Source organism: Myxocyprinus asiaticus, chromosome 19 (assembly GCF_019703515.2).
Source record: "Myxocyprinus asiaticus isolate MX2 ecotype Aquarium Trade chromosome 19, UBuf_Myxa_2, whole genome shotgun sequence".
Taxonomy (NCBI): Eukaryota; Metazoa; Chordata; class Actinopteri; order Cypriniformes; family Catostomidae; genus Myxocyprinus; species Myxocyprinus asiaticus.
The window spans coordinates 25,700,753-25,722,175 of record NC_059362.1 but is presented as its reverse complement, the minus strand read 5'-3'; the positions used below and the strand labels follow the sequence as shown (position 1 = coordinate 25,722,175).

At 37.6% G+C, this 21,423-nt stretch overlaps 2 protein-coding genes across 2 annotated transcripts in view; one reads left to right on the top strand and one right to left on the bottom strand.

Annotated features, from left to right (window-relative positions):
* The window catches only part of LOC127456712 (centrosomal protein of 135 kDa), a 40,324-nt gene extending 21,342 nt beyond the window's left edge, over positions 1 to 18,982 (bottom strand). Inside the window, exons 1-15 of the mRNA XM_051725224.1 lie at positions 18,705 to 18,982; positions 18,252 to 18,387; positions 14,491 to 14,681; positions 14,224 to 14,391; positions 13,965 to 14,109; positions 13,325 to 13,409; positions 12,372 to 12,500; positions 9,730 to 9,945; positions 9,507 to 9,572; positions 7,744 to 7,894; positions 6,923 to 7,155; positions 6,591 to 6,746; positions 6,349 to 6,489; positions 2,995 to 3,072; positions 464 to 615 (exon numbers count right to left, since the gene is read on the bottom strand). Of these exons, the coding sequence (XP_051581184.1) occupies positions 464 to 615; positions 2,995 to 3,072; positions 6,349 to 6,489; positions 6,591 to 6,746; positions 6,923 to 7,155; positions 7,744 to 7,894; positions 9,507 to 9,572; positions 9,730 to 9,945; positions 12,372 to 12,500; positions 13,325 to 13,409; positions 13,965 to 14,109; positions 14,224 to 14,391; positions 14,491 to 14,681; positions 18,252 to 18,364 (2,024 nt within the window). The 5' untranslated portion in view covers positions 18,365 to 18,387; positions 18,705 to 18,982. The remainder of the gene's footprint in view (positions 1 to 463; positions 616 to 2,994; positions 3,073 to 6,348; positions 6,490 to 6,590; positions 6,747 to 6,922; positions 7,156 to 7,743; positions 7,895 to 9,506; positions 9,573 to 9,729; positions 9,946 to 12,371; positions 12,501 to 13,324; positions 13,410 to 13,964; positions 14,110 to 14,223; positions 14,392 to 14,490; positions 14,682 to 18,251; positions 18,388 to 18,704) is intronic.
* A 1,546-nt stretch (positions 18,983 to 20,528) lies between these two features.
* The window catches only part of LOC127410237 (capping protein inhibiting regulator of actin dynamics-like), a 36,619-nt gene continuing 35,724 nt past the window's right edge, over positions 20,529 to 21,423 (top strand). Inside the window, exon 1 of the mRNA XM_051645394.1 lies at positions 20,529 to 20,664. The gene's annotated coding sequence lies outside the window, so the exon portion shown is untranslated. The remainder of the gene's footprint in view (positions 20,665 to 21,423) is intronic.

The following is a 21,423-nucleotide window of genomic DNA, read 5'->3' as shown; positions in this document are numbered from 1 at the left end:
TCCTCAGTACATTAGTGATCTCCTAAGCCACCACAAATCTTCTAGGCTACTGAGATCTTCAAACCAAATGCTGTTGGTTGTCACTTGGTCCAAGCAAAAATCTAAGGGGATCGAGCTTTTTCGGTAGTTGCCCCTAAACTACGGAATTATCTTCCCCTTCATGCTCGTTTGGCCCCATCTGTTGAGGTCTTCAAGTCTCAATTGAAAACTTATCTCTTATCTCTTGCTTTTGAATCTAGGTAATCTTAAGCTGGAGTTATATGCACATACACTGTCCTTTTTCATATATAGTCTTTCCTGTTGAATTTATATTGTTTATTTTTATGTTATGTGTGGTGATGTTTCCATCATTCTTAATCTCTTAACTGTTTCTAGATTCTTGATTGTGAAGCACTTTGGTCAACAAAGTTGTTTTTAAATGTGCTATATAAAAATAAATTGATTGATGATTGATTGACTATACCTTAGTGCGCTGCACTCGGCTCTTTGCTGTGTGGTCTCCTCTACATTCTGCACCAGCACTGCTGACTGAGCCTTCAGCTCTTTCTCAACAGCAACACGATTCTCTTTCAGCACAGCCACCTGAGTGCGCAGATCAGCCTTCTCTCTCTCCAGCTACACACACACACACACACACACACACACACACACAAAACACTCATCATAATACATTTACAGGGCTACACAATTTATGTTCACTTAGATAGCTAGAAATAATTACCTCAACCAAAACTAACTACCACACATACAGTGACAGTTAATACTAAAAAATATACAGTGCATTCAGAAAATATTTTTTTGTGTTGCAGCCTTATGCTAAAATGCTTTAAATTATTTTTTTTCACATCAATCTTCACTCCATATCCCATAATGACAAAGCAAGAAGCAGATTTTTGATAACTTTGCTAATTTAATAAAAAGAAAAAAAACTGAAATATCACATAAGTATTCAGACCCTTTTCTGTGACACTTGAAATTTAGCTCAATTTAGGATCATCTTTGAGATGTTTCTACACTTTGATTGGAATCCACCTGTGGCAAATTCAATTGATTGGACATGATTTGGAAAGGCACACACCTGTCTATATATGGTCTCACAGCTCAAAATGCATATCAGAGCAAAAACCAAGCCATGAGGTCAAAGGAACTGCCCGCAGAGCTCAGAGACAGGACTGCGTCGAGGCACAGAGCTGGGGAAGGCAAAAAAAAAATTACGACTGCATTGAAGGTTCCCAAGAGCACAGTGGCCTCCATAATTCTAAAATGGAAAATGTTTGGAACAACCAAGACACATCCTAGAGGTGGCCGCCTGGCCAAACTGAGCAACCCGGGGAAAGATCATGTGTGGAGATGAAAGAAACTTGCAGAAGGACAACCATCACTGCAACACTCCACCGATCTGGGCTTTATGGCAGAGTGGCCAAGCCTCTCCTCAGTGCATGACACATGAAAGCCCACTTGGAATTTGCAAAAAAGCACCTAAAGGATTCTCAGACTGTGAGAAACAAGATTCTCTGGTCTGATGAAACGAAGATTTAACTGTTTGGCCTCAATTCAAAGTGTCACGTCTAGAGGAAACCAGGCACCGCTCATCACCTGCGCAATATCATCCCAACGGTGAAGCATGGTGGTGGTAGCATCATGGTGTGGGGTTGTTTTTTAGCGGCAGGGACTGGTCAGGGATGAAAAAAGCTGAACGCAGCTAAATACAGAGTTATCCTTAATGAAAACCTGGTCCACAGCACTCAGGACCTCAGACTGGGCCAAAGGTTCACCTTCCAACAGGAAAATGACCCTAAGCAAACAGCCAAGACAATGCAAGAGTGGCTTAGGGACAAATCTGTAAATGTCCTTGAGTGGCCCAGCCAGAGCCCGGACTAGAGACCTGAAAATGTCTGTCCTCTGACGGTCCCCATCCAACCTGACAGAGCTTGAGAGGAACTGCAGAGAAGAACGGCAGAAAATCCACAAATCCAGGTGTGCAAAACTTGTCGCATCATACCCAAAACGACTTGAGGCTGTAAACGCTGCCAAAGGTGCTTCAACTAAGTACTGATTTAAGGGTCTGAATACTAATGTCAACTTGATATTTCAGTTTTCTTTTTTTTCTTTTTTTATATAAATTTGCTTATTAAGTTATCAAATATCTGATTTTTGCTTTGTCATTATGTAGAAAGAGTAGATTGATATGAAAAAAATTAATAATTTAAAGCATTTTAGCATAAGGCTGCAACATAACAAAATGTGAAAAAATGAAGGTGTCTGAATACTTTCTGTATACATACACTGTATACATATGTTTTTTTATTTGAAACCTAACAAACTTCTTTTTGTGAAATAGTGTGCATGAAAAGTGTGTTTGTGCTATATCACTTTTAAAAATATTGCCACTTGGTTGGATATTTTGCTATCTAATGCAAAGACATTCATACATTTTTAAGTCTGGCTTAAGCTTTGTGCTATATATTTTTTTTTAGTCCACAGTAATTATCCAGACAAGAATGACAATAACTAACAGCCTAGATAACTGCAACTATTAATAATCATAATTGTAACAACATTAGTTGTGAAACTATAAACAGTGAAATATCCATTAATCTTAAAGGAATATTCCGGGTTCAATAGAAGTAAAGCTCAATCGACAGCATTTGTGGCATAATGTTGATTACCACAAAAAATATTTCAACCTCCATTTCTTTAATAAAAAAGCAAAAATCAAGGTTACAGTGCGGCACTTTCAATGGAAGAGATTGGGGCCAATTTTTGGAGGGTGTTAAGGGAGAAATGTGAAGCTTATAATTGTATAAATTCACTTAAATTCACATACATTTTTTCTCTTCACTGTAATCAAGATTTTTATTTTTTTAAAGAAAGGAAGGGCAAGTCCAAAGTAATTGTTGTGGTAATCAATATTATGCAACAGATGCTGTCAAATGAGCTTAAATTGTATTAAACATGGAATATTTTTTAATAAAAATTATCAGGGAGTTGTACCATCTGAATTGTGTTCTCCAGGTCAAGAATTCTAAACTCCTCCTGTTCTCTGTCTGTTAGAGCTGTGGTCTGAGCAACCTGAGAGAGAGAGAAAGAGAGAGAGAGAGAGAGAGAACATTGGCACAACTTTTCTTGGCAAAACTCCCTTTAACACATCCATACCCGTCGGCCTTCAAGTAGACTACAGTTTAGAAGTGTTTTGCGAAATTTCATACTCAAAATGCAGAAACCTGCTTGCACCTACTTAACATATATTTATGGTCCGCTTAAAGGTGCACTCAGTAACTTTAGTCTTTGTGTCATCTTGGACTTACACGGACACCTAGCAGCTTGGATGCAGCATAATTTAAAATCAGTCGTTTTCGGCGGAGTCGCATGGCACCATGCGCGTATTGGACATATGAACGGTGAGCTCTGCGCACTTTGCTTGTTTTGATGCATTTTATGACAAACCGGTGAGATTCAATTCACTCTGTTCCATGGCTGTTCTAAGGGGACAGTATGTCAATGAATTCAAAATCTTCGGGCTCCGGAGACATTAAAAGTCACTTAAGTGCTCAAGCTGACACCCCTGAGCAGGCTGCAAGCCTGGGAGTCGATTTGGTCAGAGAGGTGTAGGAAGTGCTGAACATGTCGGCAATGCTGACGAAGGTTGTTGCTGACTTGGAGGATCTTGCTGTGGTGCGTCGATCGATCACTGACATGGAGGCGAAGTTCTAAAAAACATCAAGTCTACATCTAGAGATGCAAGGGTGCACCTTATGCAATTTAAGATTTTACATAGATTCTATTGGACCCCCTCTAGATTGTATAGGCTTGGTCTTAAACACACCCACCTGCTGGCGATGCCAATCAGAAGACTGGGACACAACCCATGTTTTTTGGTGGTGTGTTAAGATCCAAGAATTTTGGTTGAGGGTTCAGAGTTTTATGTGTGATGTATTGGGCACTCAAATTTCATTTTGACCCAGACTCTGTATTTCAGGTGATGGGGCGGTCATTAATATAGGGGATAAATGCATAAAAAATTGGGTCCTATCCAGTGTTATGATCGGCAGACAGATTATTCTTAGGGGATGGAAGTCGGCTGGAGTGCCCTCATTTCAAGAGTGGTACACAGATATGGGAATGGTAGTGGCATTCGAGGAAATGTTATGTAGAAGGCTAGGCAACTTAGATTTATTTAATAAAAAACGGGGCAGCTACTTGGCCTTTTTGGAGGGCTCTCGGGGAGGGGCAGTGGAGGGAGAAATTTAGTTTTAAATGTGTGTGATTATTTTATATATGTTTATTTTTTTGTGTGTGTATACTCAAATGTGACCACAGGGATATTTGTTGAGGGTCAGGGTGGGGTTGGGGATTGGGAGGGGGAAAGGGAATAATGGGGGTTAAATGTTGATTCTGTGAATATATGTTTTGCTTTTCTGTGTCAAGTGTGTGAATCAATAAAAAGTGTTAACTGGAAAAAAAAAAAAAAAAAAAAAAAATCAATCGTTTTCAGTTTCAGATGCTATTGCAGCAATTTAATATTCACAGTCAGCCATGATTAGTTTAATCAATGAGTGAAAGTGTCAAATAACAAGACAGTTTAACTTGTTGGGGGAAACATCTGGGTCCCCAGTATGAAAATTGAGGAATAAAAACTCAGTCAGGTTTGCAATCAATTGAGAGAGTGTTTAATGATTGTTCTCTGCAGTTCCAATAAGCAAGTCAGTGGGATCCAGTAGTTCAGAAAGACAGAAGGAGAAGCAAAAAGAGAGTGAAAAAAAAAGTACACAAACATCACAAACATTCACAAGCAATTATAGTCATATGCAAATTGAATTAGAGGTGTCACAGTACAACACTTTCTAAGATTCTGATAGGTCACTTACTTTTTAGCACTTTACAAATATAGAGTAGTATTCAGCAAGTAGTTTTCAGCTGGTCAAGAGATTCTAACATGGCATCCTCCATGTGCAGACCCTCTCCATGTAGAATAAAACAGCTTTTATTGTTACTGATATGACTGGAGTCTTCATTTTAATGCGTGGTCATGATTTCCTAGATATATTGCAAAATTACAATTCATGTTTTTAGGTTGAAGGGTTTGAGTTTGAAGGGGTGAATATTCAATTCCCATTTACTCTTACAAGTTATATCTCATCTTTTATCATCCTCATTTATTCTTATTATATTAATCAATGTTCTATTTTCCTTTTACAATAAGGTGCAAATAACATGCATATCATCTGAGGGGTGACTGAGGGTCTGGCCCATGCCAGAAATGCAATAACAGTGATTATTCATTTAGCCCGGCTCCCGGAGAATATGCATTTATATTGTACTGCATTTATTCACAATATATATCTGTTATAATTATTACATAATTAATCAACTATTTTATAACCATTTGATTTTATTTTAATTCAATCATTATTACCTGAATAAGAGAGAGATTTTAGTTATGATCTTATTATTATCCATTTTTTATATGGTTCGTAAAAGTAACCATTGCATACAACATATCTACCTCATGTAATCATTGAACTGAAACATTGAATTTCTTTGACTTTATTGTCATATTAGATGACTATGTGCCTTATTAGGCCTTGTGTGTGTGTGTGCTCTTTGTCTTTCTCTGTGCTCTGTCCTACTTTTCCACAGATGGTGAGGCTCTGAATTCCACCAATGTGAGGGAGAAGGTCTCTAGTCCTGGGAAGTAGATAACACCTACTCGTTGCAATGTCTAACTCATTCAGTGTTTAGATTGGTTATGGTGCATGTGACTTTGCCATAGTCAAAAACCTCAAAGGATTTTAATGGCTCTCCTTGGTACCTTCTTGATGTAGAGAAAGAGTAGTCATAACTGATAGCTAACCCATGACATCTGCACATAAGTTCTGTAAAACCAATGATGGGAATTTGATAAATGTTATGGCTAACTAATTATTGTTTGCACGAAGGTGGAAACAGACCATATTTGTAAAGTGCTAAAAAGTAACTGACCTATCAGAATCTTAGAAATTGTTGTACTGACACCTCTAATTCAATTTGTATATGACTATTATTGCTTGTAAAGGTTTTTTAATGGGTACTTTTTTTTCCTCTCTCTCTTTTTGCTTCTCCTTCTGTCTTTCTGAACTACTGGATCCCATTGACTTGTGATGCTTATTGGAACTGCAGAGAACAATCAGTAAACTCTCTCTCAATTGATTGCAAACCTGACTCTGAGTTTTTATTCCTCAATTTTCATATTGGGGAACCAGCTGTTTCCCCCAACAAGTTAAACTTAAGTTTAAACTGTTAAACATTATTAATAAGGAAAAATTACAGATTGTTTTTAAAGGTGCAATCTAATGGAAATGCACACACCTTGAGTCTTTCTCTGAGCATGTCTCTCTCTGCAATGATTCTCTGGAGTTCAGCTTGAGTCTGGTGACTGTCCTCTCTGATCCTGTGCTGAAGTTCAGAGGACTCAAGCTCTCTATGGACATGTCTCAGCTCTTCCTGAGCCTACACACAAAAATATGTGTCAATAGAAAACAGCTATGAAAAGATTTGTTTATCACCAAGTATCTGCCTCAAAGTCATCCATCCATTGGATAGAGTCTCACCTGCTGGTACTGAGTGCTGAGCTGGTCTCTCTCTGCAGTCAGTAGTTTAACTCTTGTCTGGATGTCCTCCATGTGTTTCTCAAAGCCCAGCAGCACTGACTGTAGCTCATCCCTTTCCTTTACTATGCGTGAGAGTTCTGTATCTCCATAATCTCTCTGGAAACACAAAAACTTGCTATTCAACACAGAGAACTTGTACTGGCTCGCTGATCTGGGCGGAACAGTTCTGGTCTATTCCTCTCAAAAAGCTATCATATGAGGGTAAGAATAATGTCAGAATTTTCATTTTTGGGTGAACTATTCCTTTAACAGAAGCAACTGTCAGATCTCACCTTCCCATGCAAGCTGCCTCTACCTCTAGGACTCCTTCCTCTACCTGGGCTAGGGGTGGGGCTTTTGTCTGCCCTGCCCCTTACCCTACGGTATCGCTCCACCTCCTGTCTGTAGTAATCCCTTTCCTCCTCTAAACTTTTCACAAAGGCATCCAGACGGGATGGAGAGTGATCTTTCCCACACATCCCATGCCTTGCACGCATTCGCTCCAATTCCAGAATCACCTCCTTATCTGAAACAAATACAATCCAACAATTAATAAAGCTTGAGTGACAGACCAGACTCAACATATTATGTAATCTGCATGCTATAACACCAAAAAAATATATATTTTTAACATTTCATGATTGATTTAAATAAAAGGTAGACTAAGTATTGTTTTGTTACACTGAACTGACCAACATGGTAGTTGTCTTGAATGAACACTGACACCTATTGTTGTTAATGCAGCATCTTACAAAAGCAATAGCGCTCCATTACTGGTGCCAATCAGCCATGATTCATTTATTCTGAAAGTGTGAATGTGTCTGAAAACCAGGGGGTGCAGAAATAAATAGAGTATTATACATATGGTTCTGATATCAACATGGCAATGCCCATATAGTGTCCCGCTATGTAAAAAAAACCTTTTTTTAAGGCCACTGATATGACTTGAGCCTTTATCTCATGTGACTGTAGATGATTTGATTAAATGTAGAATTGATCTCCAGTTTTGTATATTAATCTTTATGATTAACACTGAATACGCATTGGCTTACTTACTTATTGACTACTCTGTTCATTCGCAGGCACATAAAACAAAGATAGTGTTACATCTTACCAGCCTGTGTCATTCTTTCTACTTTGTCCTGAAGCCTCTTCTTCTCTTCCTCCAAAAAGTTCATGAGGCCCTCCATTTTCTCATTCTGTTCTTGAAGCTCAAGCAGCTGATCCCTCAGACGGTCTTTCTCATGGTCTCCCTCTGCCATATCCTGTAACAAATCATCACAGATTTTACACAATTTACTGACAATCTAAACAGCCAATTAAGTTGCATAAAGCTCTAGAATAGAGCCTAATGTACGGTAACAAAGCATTACCACTATCAAAGCACTGTTAGCGTCAGTAATTAGTAATAATGTGTAAAACATTTGAAAGGCTAAACAGTCATAAACTTTTTTCAACAGCATCAACAAAGTATTTCCTTAGACCCAGAAATCTTGTAATAGGACTTTTAATCTATTTATACAAAGATAGTAATCTAATGTATATTAGCCTCAAATCCAGGAGCTTTATTAAAACCCCTTAAACTCTGGTGCATTTTTGGGCTGCCGCCCGCAATTTTTCACACTCAAATTTAAAAGCTCACCATTCACACATACTGTGGACTAATTGAAAAAAATTGGTCTAATTTTTCAGAAAACCACTAAATAAAAAATAAAAAAAGACTCCAATTATTCATAAATGTGTTAATATTCTTATGATAAACAGATTTTTTTATTTTATTTTTTTATTTAAAAAGCAAAATCAAAAACTTTTTTTCATTGTCCTAACTTTGTAAACATGTAATTCTGGTTTTGTTCACTCTACCTTACTTCTCACTAGGTGGCAGAAAGCACTAGAAAAAAGATTTTTTTTTTCTCTCTATCACATTCCATCACAATATACAGATCTGAAATGTAGGTGGCACTCTAACACATTTTAGCCCTCACTAAACGTCCATAGACATTAAGTCTAATTCTTAGTTCAAGCACCACCCTTGTTGTTTTATTGAATATTTTAGCCTCTGAGTGAACTTGACACTCAATCTAGGTGTCATTAGAAAGCTGAGATCCTCCCCTTTGCGATGATATAAAACATTTATATAATTAACATTTTATAATCAATAGTCAAAAACATTTTCTAATGATTTGTGTTGCAAGCTTTTTCTTCTGGGTGGCATATTTTGTTCTGGACATCTAAGATATAACAATGGATTATTCAGCCAAGAAAGCTCACAGAAAAGTAAACAATAGGTAAAAGCAGATATAAAGTTTTTAGCTATTTGGGGCATTCAGCAGCAGTTACTGGAGCAAAAAATTAATATCTGTATTTGATGACTTACAGAAATCATATTTCACTTTGAGATTCTTTTGAAAATCTTTCAAAAGAACAAAACAAAATTCAAAACTATACAGTCACATTCCCGAGAGCTTTCATTTGATATATGACTTGTCCATTTATGTGCTATGTGAAGGACTTTTATTTGTATATAAATATTTATACCCCATTACCACTGGGGGCACATATTTTCAACGAAAATGCGAATGTTTTGAGGCATAATCTTTTTATTTTAAGTACCAAATACAGAAGTGATTTTTATCTCTGAAAATTTCAGATTCTAAGCTTTCAAAAGATTTTAACGTTTTAATGGAGACTTTAACATTTTAAGCGTAAACTTTTCTCATGATATAGCGCCCCCCATAGAGTTTAAGGGGTTAAGCAATCCATGTCATGTTAGGTCAGACAGGATAAATGTGCTGTTCTGAACCAAATGGTTAATTTAACACCAAATTTCACAAGCTCCTGTGTGGACAGCAGTGCACTCTTGGACCATAAACATACCCGCCGTAATTTAGAGATGACCTCCTCCAGGTTCTCTATCTCCTGCTGCTGACGCTGAATCTCCTTCTGTGAGCGACAGAGCGAGTGTAAAAGTTACAACTAATTACTATATAAACAAAATATTGAAAAAAACTATTTTAAATTAATTTCTCAATTCAGTTTGGTGACTATAGTGGTGCAGAATTTACACATTTGAGCAAGTATAGAGCCCTTTTGCGGTCACCTTGGCCTCTTGCAGCTCTGTGTCAGCAGTCTCAAGAACCATCTCTTTATCTTTTTCCAGCTGCTGTGCGAGTTGGTCTATCTGAGTGAGTTCCTGACATAGCTCTTGATTTCGAGCGCTCAGGTCAGCCACCTCACTGGACACGGTCTTCTTTCTCTGCTGCAGTCCTTCAATTTTCTGTTCCAGGGATCTATTTGTCTCCTGCAGATACTCTATCTGAAAGAGGGAATGCACTGACTATTACAAGAGGTTTACAGTTAGTGTCTACCTGTAGATGCAAACATAGGAGAGTAAACAGAAAGAGGTGATAGACATCAGTGTGAACTCCTGATACTGAGGCTATGTGCTTGGCAAGTGCTTCCCAGTAGAGATGCTCTGTTATGAAAATTTTTGGCTGATACCAAAAAAAAAAAAAAAAAAAACAATTGGCCGATACCGATATTTTGCCACTTACATTATTTTGTCATCAGATCAATGTTTTGCTCAGAAATTATGTTTTAAAAATTTACAAAGAGGTACCAAAGCTTTTTATTGTTCTAAAAATAAATAATTTTCATTGAATATGGATAGCATCTGTTGAACACATGACAGGCCAAAATTTTAAAGAGAGCCACAATAAAAGATAAAAAAAAAATCTAATATCTAAAACTAAATATCAAAGCATGATGATTGCTGTGAAAATATTCTTTTGTACTCACAACATTGTACCAAACAACAAAACTCACATTTCACATGTTTTTACTGTACATAACAAATGTTGGGCAAAGCAAGTTAGTTAGCAAAGGAACAAAACACCCTTTTAAGTTCTATTGTGATATAATGGATAATGCCATATACACTGCTAGAGGGTGCCGCTTGCACAATACTGACTGAAGTGCTGAATGAATCGCTGAACGCAGTCTATTTTTAAGCTTTCAAGGTTTAGTAATTGCGCAAGACCATATTTTGATTTCAATCTTAACTCAAATCAATGGTGCAGCCTTATTGTATACCATACCAATGTCAAAGTTTGCTGGTTTCAAAGCGTTTTGGATGGTTTTACCTCATCATGTATGGGTAATTGCTGCTTTCACAACTGTCACATCTGTAACAAATTTTTTCTCATTGATGTGAGAACGAGAATTAATAAAATGTTATATTACATGTTTTTAGGAATGCCAACCCTTCAACAGTCTGTGGCTATCATTATTTCTGGATTGTGCATTTGAATTCACAGTTTTAAAAAAGCGTAATGATAATTAGTTATAATTAAAGCATTTTTTCATATCGCTGTTTTCATGCTTAAACCGATTTGCTGATGGTTTAAATTTGGTCAATAAAGACCAATTAATATCCATAGGCGATACATCGGTGCATCCCTAGTTGGCAATGTATATCATCAAACAATTTGCCAGACAAGATGGAATAGATCTACACTGGCAGCCAAAAGTTTGGAATAATGTACAGATTTTGCTCTTATGGAAAGAAATTGGTACTTATATTCACCAAAGTGGCATTCAACTGATCACAATGTATAGTCAGGACATTAATAACGTAAAAATTGCTATTACAATTTGAAAAAAATGCTCAGAACTTCTTAAACTACTACAAAGAGTTCTCATCAAAAAATCCTCCACGTGCAGCAATGACAGCTTTGCAGATCCTTGGCATTCTAGCTGTCCGTTTGTCCAGATACTCAGGTGACATTTCACCCCACGCTTCCTGTAGCACTTGCTATAGATGTGGCTGTCTTGACACGCACCTTACAGTCTAGCTGATCCCACAAAAGCTCAATGGGGTTAAGATCCATAACACTCTTTTCCAATTATCTGTTGTCCAATGTCTGTGTTTCTTTGCCCACTCTATCCTTTTATTTTTGTTTTTCTGTTTCAAAAGTGGCTTTTTCTTTGCAATTCTTCCCATAAGGCCTGCAACCCTGAGTCTTCTCTTTACTGTTGTACATGAAACTGATGTTGAGCGGGTAGAATTCAGTGAAGCTGTCAGCTGAGGACATGTGAGGCATCTATTTCTCAAACTAGAGACTCTGATGTACTTATCCCCTTGTTTAGCTGTACATCTGGCCTTCCACATCTCTTTCTGTCCTTGATAGAGCCAGTTGTTCTTTGTCTTTGAAGACTGTAGTGTACACCTTTGTATGAAATCTTCAGTTGTTTGGCAATTTCAAGCATGGTATAGCCTTCACTCCTCAAAACAATGATTGACTGACGAGTTTCTAGAGAAAGCAGTTTCTTTTTTGCCATTTTTGACCTAATATTGACCTTAAGACATGCAAGACTATTGCATACTGTGGCAACTCAAAAACAAATACAAAGACAATGTTAAGCTTTATTTAACGAACCAAACAGCTTAAATAACTTGTTTGATATAATGGCAAGGGATTTTCTAGTATCAAATTAGAAATTTAGCATGATTACTCAAGGATAAGGTGTTGGAGTGATGGCTGCTGGAAATGGGGGCCTCTCTAAAATGACTTTTTTCAAATAGTGATGGTGCTGTTTTTTACATCAGTAATGTCCTGACTATACTTTGTGACCAGTTGAATGCCATTTTGTTGAATTAAAGTACCAATTTCCAAAATCTGTACATTATTCCAAACGTTTGGCTGCCAGTGTAATTATAGATAAGTGGAATATCCAGTATACCTGTAGGTTCAGATGAGCAATAAGCTTTTCATTGCTGTTGTTCTGTGCCTCTAGAGAGATGACATCATTGGGTCGACCTCCATCCAGAGCTCTATTCAGACGCTCAATCTCTTTATCTCGCTCTCCTACCTGTCCACAAAGCAAAAGGCAAATTTGTAAGAGTGCGTGTGAAACATTGATACACGTAAATATGGGCTCTAGGCCACTAAGGCTGCGCCTAATCTAACAATTAATAGAATAATTAATTGACTATTTGGGCGATTATTGCAACGATTAATAAATATCTCTTGGCCTGGGTAGCTCAGCGAGTAAAGATGCTGACTACCACCCCTGGAGTCGCAAGTTCGAATACAGAGTGTGCTGAGTGACTCCCCTAAACAGTCAAATTGGCCCGGTTGCTAGGTAGGGTAGAGTCACATGGGGTAACCTCTTCGTGTTCGCTATAATGTGGTTCTCGCTCTCGGTGGGGCGCGTGGTGAGTTGTGCTTGGATGCTGCGGACAATAGCGTGAAGCCTCCACACGCGCTATGTCTCCGCGGTAATGTGCTCAACAAGCCACGTGATAAGATGCGTGGATTGACGGTCTCAGACGCAACTGAGATTCGTCCTCCGCCAGCCGGTTTGAGGCGAGTCACTACACCACCACTAGGACCTAGAGCGCATTGGGAATTGGGCATTCCAAATTGGGGTGAAAAGAAATAATAAAAAATCTCTTAACAGACAATTCAGCTTGTGCTTTGTGTTAAAATGTTGTATTAAAAATGTTTTTGATTTTATTTCAATTAATTTTTCAGTCCCTGTTTCAGCCCTAATTCAAGCACTTTCAAGGACCAAGTCTATTTTCTCAGATTTTCCAGTCCTTGAATCTATTGTCTGAAATTCAAGTACTTTCAAGGAGTGTGGGAACCCTGATTTAGACTATAAATAAGATAAATTTAAGTGTGTGCTTTCACCTGAGTGTTGAGATGTTTGATTCCTGCTTGTGCTCTCTCCAGGTCAAGCTTCAGTTGTGCCACCTCCTTTTGAAGCTCCTGGATCCTAACACAAAGATTAATAGCATTTTTATTAATCATAAGATTTTTTTTTTTTTTTTATATAACTAACAACTATTATAAGCCTTTAACTATTACGTTAATCTACGGAAGTGGTTCTCAACTTGTTTTGCTTTAGGACCCAGATTGTACATAGGACATCCAATGGCAACCCAACGCAGTACCAAAAACTGTTCATTGTACAAAGTTGAATTTCAATGTTTTTATGCTCTCAGCAGCTAATTATTCACCGCACAAGACACATTATTTTTACATCTTAATCCATGTTGCAAGTAAACCTAGATTTAATGTAGTCTGGACTGTATTTTCTTTTACCTTCTGTAGTATTGGTCATGGTTGATAAGACTATTTATTTTGCTATATTAACACAATATATGTTTATATGGTAAGTTGCATTATGTTATTTGCATTTAGAATTGTTTTTCCAAGCTGTTCATGACCCTATCAAAACAACCTGGGACCCATTTTTTGGGGAACAACACACTAGTTGAGAACCGCTAATTTAAGGTATTTGTTATATGTTATGTTTGCTCCTTCACACCTGTCATCAGCCACCTGAAGCAGGTCAGCGATGTAGGGATCATCTGGCTGTGCCACAGATGGAGGGGTGGGGCCACAGGAGGGTGGGAGGAGTTCATCTATCTGCATCCGCTGGCGTCTGAATGGAATTGATCGCTTCTTTCCACCTAATCACATTATTGGGTTAGTTATTGACCATAAAATGTCCTAATAGCAACATAAACAGTCTGTACGAAGGTCAATATCATAGCTGCAATATTAGATAAAACAAGTCTACCAACCTGGTGTCTGAACAACAGCTTGCATGTTCTTCTCCTGGAGCTGTAGGATACGCGCAGTCTTGGCATTGCTGTCTTTCTCAAGGGACCGAACTTTGTGCACATACTGATTATTGAGGAATTTCAGATCTGAGGTTTCATGGTCTAGTTTCCTGATGTACGCCTTCAACTCTGTTAATAGAAGCAAGGTGGTTATTGTAAACATTTCCTTTAGAAAGTTAAAATCTATTTGTAGACTATATGATTTGATGCATTATACCCAAATACTACCTCTGCTGATCTGATCCTTCTCCTCTCTCAGTTTTAGTAGCCCAAGGTGTAGCTCGTTATTCTCTCTGACAAGACGGCCATTTTCAGCTTTATATGGCTCCAGAACAGCATCCACATTCCGACTCTCCTTTTCTGTCTTTCCTGCAGCTAGCTTGGCATTCCTGAGACTCTCAGTGGTGTGGACCAGGTCACTGAGATATTAAATGAAAGAAGTTTGATTATGCAAATATTGTAAACCATGCCAATCTCCCCAAACCTTTTCACCAATGAGTTTAAATGAATTTTCCAGTAATTTGTAATAACTGCATAAGTATTTTTAAAAATCATTTCATAGAGATTGCACTCACAAAAAGCTATTTCTAGCTGATGACATATTTTAAAGCTGAGCATAACTAGAACAACTTATATTAATCTTGTGTTGTGTTTGTGTGCTAACACCTTTTGTGTTCTCAGTCAAAAAATGACCGGCCCACTAAGATTGTTAATAAATCTCTCATAATGCATATATTATCCCAAGATATTGCATTAGGTCTTTTTGTCAACTTCTTTCTTTTTTGAACATTATATATATTATATACAGGTGCATCTCAATAAATTAGAATGTCGTGGAAAAGTTCATTTATTTCAGTAATTCAACTCAAATTGTGAAACTCGTGTATTAAATAAATTCAATGCACACAGACTGAAGTAGTTTAAGTCTTTGGTTCTTTTAATTGTGATGATTTTGGCTCACATTTAACAAAAACCCACCAATTCACTATCTCAAAAAATTAGAATATGGTGACATGCCAATCAGCTAATCAACTCAAAACACCTGCAAAGGTTTCCTGAGCCTTCAAAATGGTCTCTCAGTTTGGTTCACTAGGCTACACAATCTGCTGATCTGACAGTTGTCCAGAAGACAATCATTGACACCCTTCACAAGGAGGGTAAGCCACAAACATTCATTGCCAAAGAAGCTGGCTGTTCACAGAGTGCTGTATCCAAGCATGTTAACAGAAAGTTGAGTGGAAGGAAAAAGTGTGGAAGAAAAAGATGCACAACCAACCGAGAAAACCGCAGCCTTATGAGGATTGTCAAGCAAAATCGATTCAAGAATTTGGGTGAACTTCACAAGGAATGGACTGAGGCTGGGGTCAAGGCATCAAGAGCCACCACACACAGACATGTCAAAGAATTTGGCTACAGTTGTCGTATTCCTCTTGTTAAGCCACTCCTGAACCACAGACAACATCAGAGGCGTCTTACCTGGGCTAAGGAGAAGAAGAACTGGACTGTTGCCCAGTGGTCCAAAGTCCTCTTTTCAGATGAGAGCAAGTTTTGTATTTCATTTGGAAACCAAGGTCATAGAGTCTGGAGGAAGGGTGGAGAAGCTCATAGCCCAAGTTGCTTGAAGTCCAGTGTTAAGTTTCCACAGTCTGTGATGATTTGGGGTGCAATGTCATCTGCTGGTGTTGGTCCATTGTGTTTTTTGAAAACCAAAGTCACTGCACCCGTTTACCAAGAAATTTTGGAGCACTTCATGCTTCCTTCTGCTGACCAGCTTTTTAAAGATGCTGATTTCATTTTCCAGCAGGATTTGGCACCTGCCCACACTGCCAAAAGCACCAAAAGTTGGTTAAATGACCATGGTGTTGGTGTGCTTGACTGGCCAGTAAACTCACCAGACCTGAACCCCATAGAGAATCTATGGGGTATTGTCAAGAGGAAAATGAGAAACAAGAGACCAAAAAATGCAGATGAGCTGAAGGCCACTGTCAAAGAAACCTGGGCTTCCATACCACCTTGGCAGTGCCACAAACTGATCACCTCCATGCCACGCCGAATTGAGGCAGTAATTAAAGCAAAAGGAGCCCCTACCAAGTATTGAGTACATATACAGTAAATGAACATACTTTCCAGAAGACCAACAATTCACTAAAAATGTTTTTTTATTGGTCTTATGATGTATTCTAATTTTTTGAGATAGTGAATTGGTGGGTTTTTGTTAAATGTGAGCCAAAATCATCACAATTAAAAGAACCAAAGACTTAAACTACTTCAGTCTGTGTGCATTGAATTTAATACACGAGTTTCACAATTTGAGTTGAATTACTGAAATAAATGAACTTTTCCACGACATTCTAATTTATTGAGATGCACCTGTATATATATATATATATATATATATATATATATATATATATATATATATATTGATAGAAGGATTCATTGAACTGAGCTTATACCGGGCTAGTGGGGGGCACTCCCTGCAGAATAATAATAATAATAATAATAATAATGTAATAAATTTATAACCACTTGCTTGATCTAAAACAAATAGGTGTAATTTTAGAATCTGGACTTTACAATGCATATAGCTGATCCTACCAATACTTAAATAATGCATTTTAATTTGCTGAAAAATAAGACCTGTTTTGTTCTCATAATATGCCAATTTGTTATCACAGCAATTATAATAAGAGAACATGAGATAGTCATGTGTTATATATCGTTGGAAAAGTCTCCATTAGTTGAATGCAATGAGCAAATTTGTTTCACTCAGAGACCAAACTGCAGTGTGTGTATGAAATTCCCACTGAGACACATAAACATAATAAACAGGAGTGTCTTTTTGTCAAGTTTTTCCTTATTACTTTCTGAAACATACATAAACCATAGACAATGACATATCGTAACTTACAGTAGACTATCCCGATTCAAGCAAGCCCAAACACAACATAATATGATAAGTAGATCCTGAAATATTCCTCGAAGAGCAGTGGTGGACTGGCCATTGGGAGATCCGGGACTTTTCCCGGTGGGCCGGCTATGAAATGGGGCCGCAGCATTATGCAGAACACGCCACAAAACGGCTCTGTGATATGCAGAAAAGGACAGCAACCCACCCCCAACAACTTTTGGGCCAGTTTCTATGTAAAATCCCAGGCTGAATTTTCTTCCCTGTCTGCCCCTGTCGAAGAGTGTACATGGAATTTGGAAAGACGATGCACAAAAGGGTGCTCAACACATATTGTGTGTGTGACAGTGTGCGCGCACATGGATGAGGACTTTGTTTGTGCAAACACACTTCCAGATATGTGCTCATCTAAAGGATTAGGATGCTCCTGAACACTAAACATTTCTGTATTTTTAATGGCTGGTCACTTTAGACTGGGAACACCACAGGTGAAACAAAACCAATAAAATGTTATGAAAATTCTCTCAAAAATGTTCTCTTCAGATGCCCTGTGTGAACAAAGTCATGGCATTTTATTCCAACTGATGAAATAAACTATAGTTTTCAGAAAAAAAGAAGAAGAAAAAAAGGGTCGGTTTTGACCGGAACAAAATATAAGGGTTAATTATAGAATTGTCCATGAATTAAAACTTTTTCCAGGCCTGGAAATTATAGTTTTGAAATTCCATAATTTTTTCCAGGTTTTCAATCACAGTGAGAATAATTTGCTTTTGTCAAGTTTCATATAATAATTTACACAATTTATATGATGTTTCACTGTGATGCACACATTTGAGGATCTAGGCATATAATACACAAACTACACAATGACCACTGTAAAACATTCCAGATATTACAGTTTCTTTTTTTTTAGGCATGATTTCCTGTAAAGTTGCTTTGAAACGATGTGTGTTGTGAAAAGCGCTATACAAATAAAAATGACATGACTAATATTAGATAATATACAGATAATATACGGTATACTAGACTATGAATAACACTTGATAATTAATATAGCACATTCATATCATGTAATTTTCACCTGAACAGTTTCTCGACCAATGGCAGGCATTCAATGGCCAGCGGCTGTCTGTAGCCCAGCTGATCCAAACGCTTCCGCAGATTGATGAACTTCCGCTCTGCGCTGGTAGTCATTTTCGACACAAGTAAACACTCCGCTATATATGCAAAACAATGAACAAATGTCAACAACCGACTCTCGTCACAGATTTTACAAAGGCTTTATCAAATATGAAAACGTTCAACGTTCTTGCTGGCTTTATACCACTCTCATTAAACAGACTTGAACAGAAATTGAAAGGTTGTTTCCCAAAACCTAGTGAGTTGCCAACCTAGACAGCATTTTTGGGCAATTTGCGCGTTACGAACGTTCGACTGCTGTCTATGCAATCAGCTTTCTAGTATTTTAGACATAGCCATAGAGTTTAAGCAAGCAATCTAAAATAAATTCATAAAATTAAAAAATTATACTTACTTGGACGCTTGTGTTTGTTTATCTACTGTCTCTTAGCAAACTTTCAGCCTGTCGTCAGAGGGCAGTTTGCTGTATTTGCCTCAGTCTTCATTCTGCAACGCTAACTGTAGCAACTCATCAAGAGGGATCTGTCTGCTTGTTGTGATTTGGGTACTTCTCAGTGCTACCATAGTGTGAAACTGCCTTGAGGTTTGCTAATCATCAGTGTCTAATGCAGATTTCCTCCCCTCCCCGCGATGGATGCACGGTCTTCCGGTGGCGGTACACTGTTTGAAAATGGCGCCGAAGTGAAAGAAAGACCAGTCGTGCTGAAACTCGAGTCAATGAAACAGCGCCATCTATTGGACATTGGATGAAACACAGCAGAGTGAGACGAGATGAGATAGGAGCAAAGAGTAAAGTCACAAATATAACTCTGGGAAACTCTTTACAATAAGGTTCCATTCGTTAAAATTAGTTAATACATTAGGTATCATAAAATAACAATGAACAATATATATTTTTACAGCATTTATAAATCTTTGTTAATGTTAGGTAATAAAAAATACAATTGCCTTTTGTTAGTTCATGTTAGTTAATAGTGCATTAACTAACTAACGTTAACAAATACAACTTTTGATTTAAAGAATGTATTACAATATGTTGAAATTAGCAAGATTAATAAATGCTGTAAAAGTATTGTTCATTGTTAGGTCATGTTAATTAATGTTGTTAACTTATGTTAACAGATGAAACCTTCTTGTAAAATGTTACCAATATTTGTTCAATAGCATTTTTTCTTTTAACAAAATAACGGTTTTAAAATGATTACATTATTTTAATCAAGGGATTAAGTGTATGTGTATATTTAAAGGGACACTTCACCCAAAAATGAAAATTCTCTCATTGTTTAATCACTCTCATGTCATCCAAGATGTGTTTGACTTTCTTTCTTCTGATAACAAACTGACATTTTTAAAAAATATTTCAGCTCTGTAGGTCATACAATGCAAGTGAATGGTGGCCAGAACTTTCCAGCTCCAAAAAGCAGATATTGGCAGCATAATAGTAATCCATATGACTCCAGTGGTTTAATATATGTCTTCTAAAGTGATGCAATCACTTTGGGTGAGAAACAGATCAATATTTAAATCCTTTTTTACTATAAATTTATTTTACTATAGATTTATAGTAAAAAAGGACTTAAATATTGATAAAATTTTCACCCACACCTATCATATCCCTTCTAAAGACATAGATTTAATCACTAGAGTCGTATAGATTACTTTTATGCTGCCAATATGTGCTTTCTGGACCTTCAAAGTTCTGGCCACTATTAACTTGCATTGTATTGACCTACAGAGGTGAAATATTCTTCTAAAAATTTCCATTTGTGTTCAGCAGAAAAAAGAAAGTCATACAAATCTGGGATATATATATTTTTTATTCATAAAATTAACAATACATTAAAATATTTATCTAAGTGGTATTCAGCACTCTTGTGACAGGCAGTTGAGGCTAATGTTCTGTTTGGAGAGTAGTTCAGCAGTTTCCTTTCGGCCCACAATTGTCGGCGCTTGGACAAAGAGATCGTTCACTAATTAATCTCTGTGAATACTTAAGATTGTGTGTCCTGCAGGGTAAAAAACTTCCTGGGTTTAGAAACCGAAATGTAAGGGAAGGATGCTAGCTGTTTTTATTGTGTGAACGGCCTCTGCCACACCCTCGTGTTTCACGTGCAGCTGTGAAAGCAGCGCCTCCGCGCGCACTGAATGCGTACGGATCTGTCTCGTGGTGGAGGGCGAGCACTCGCAGCATCAGCAACACACACACACACACATACACCTACACACACACACACACACATACACAAAGAGGTCAGCTCGCGTGCTGCGACTTGAATGGGAGATAACCGAGTGCCGCGAGACACAATAAAGGAAGCATAGGAACTAATCGTTGTGCTGTGTCATACAAGGGAGAGGTAGGAGATTTCTGCAGACTATCATACATTTGTTTAAACTGCATAGCTTTGTCAGTGATACTGACCTTGTCGTGTAGCTCATCTCCCAAAATCTACCATTCTTCACAGATGTGTGCGCAGCTGGGGGGGCATGAACGCTGTATGTTCAACGCTGTTTTCGCGTTGAAATGCATGCTAGAAATTGTCATTCAGTAGAAAACGCCGTCGATACCTTGACATCATCACATCATTCTTGAGAATACGCCTGGTCTGTTCTACCCCCTCCACATCTTACCTTTTATTAGCTTATTTATGAATGACAGTAGTTTTGATTAAGCGAAGGTATGAATTTCTCGGGGATGTCTGCAAATCGTTGAACATTTGAATTATGAATACATCATAAATCGCCGGGCATTCATAATATGCTTATGGTAACTGGTGCAGGCAATTGATGGTGCCCTGAAGCAATGGTGTCATTTTCTCTCACGATGCATACCTGCCATAATGCATGCTTTTGTGGCCATATATGTTATCGATAGAATTGCCCGGTCCTACAAAGGACATGACTGAACACTCTATACACAGATAAGTCAAATAGAAATAACGAAACGCTTTAATATCGCACTAATAGGCTTATTACATACAAGATATAGGTTTATAATCAGAATACCAGTGTTTTTTATTTATTTATTTTTTATTGACAGCGTCTGGCCCAATTCTTCTTTCACCATGACGTAACGATGATGTAATGCATAACTGTACATTAAATTACGGAAATGT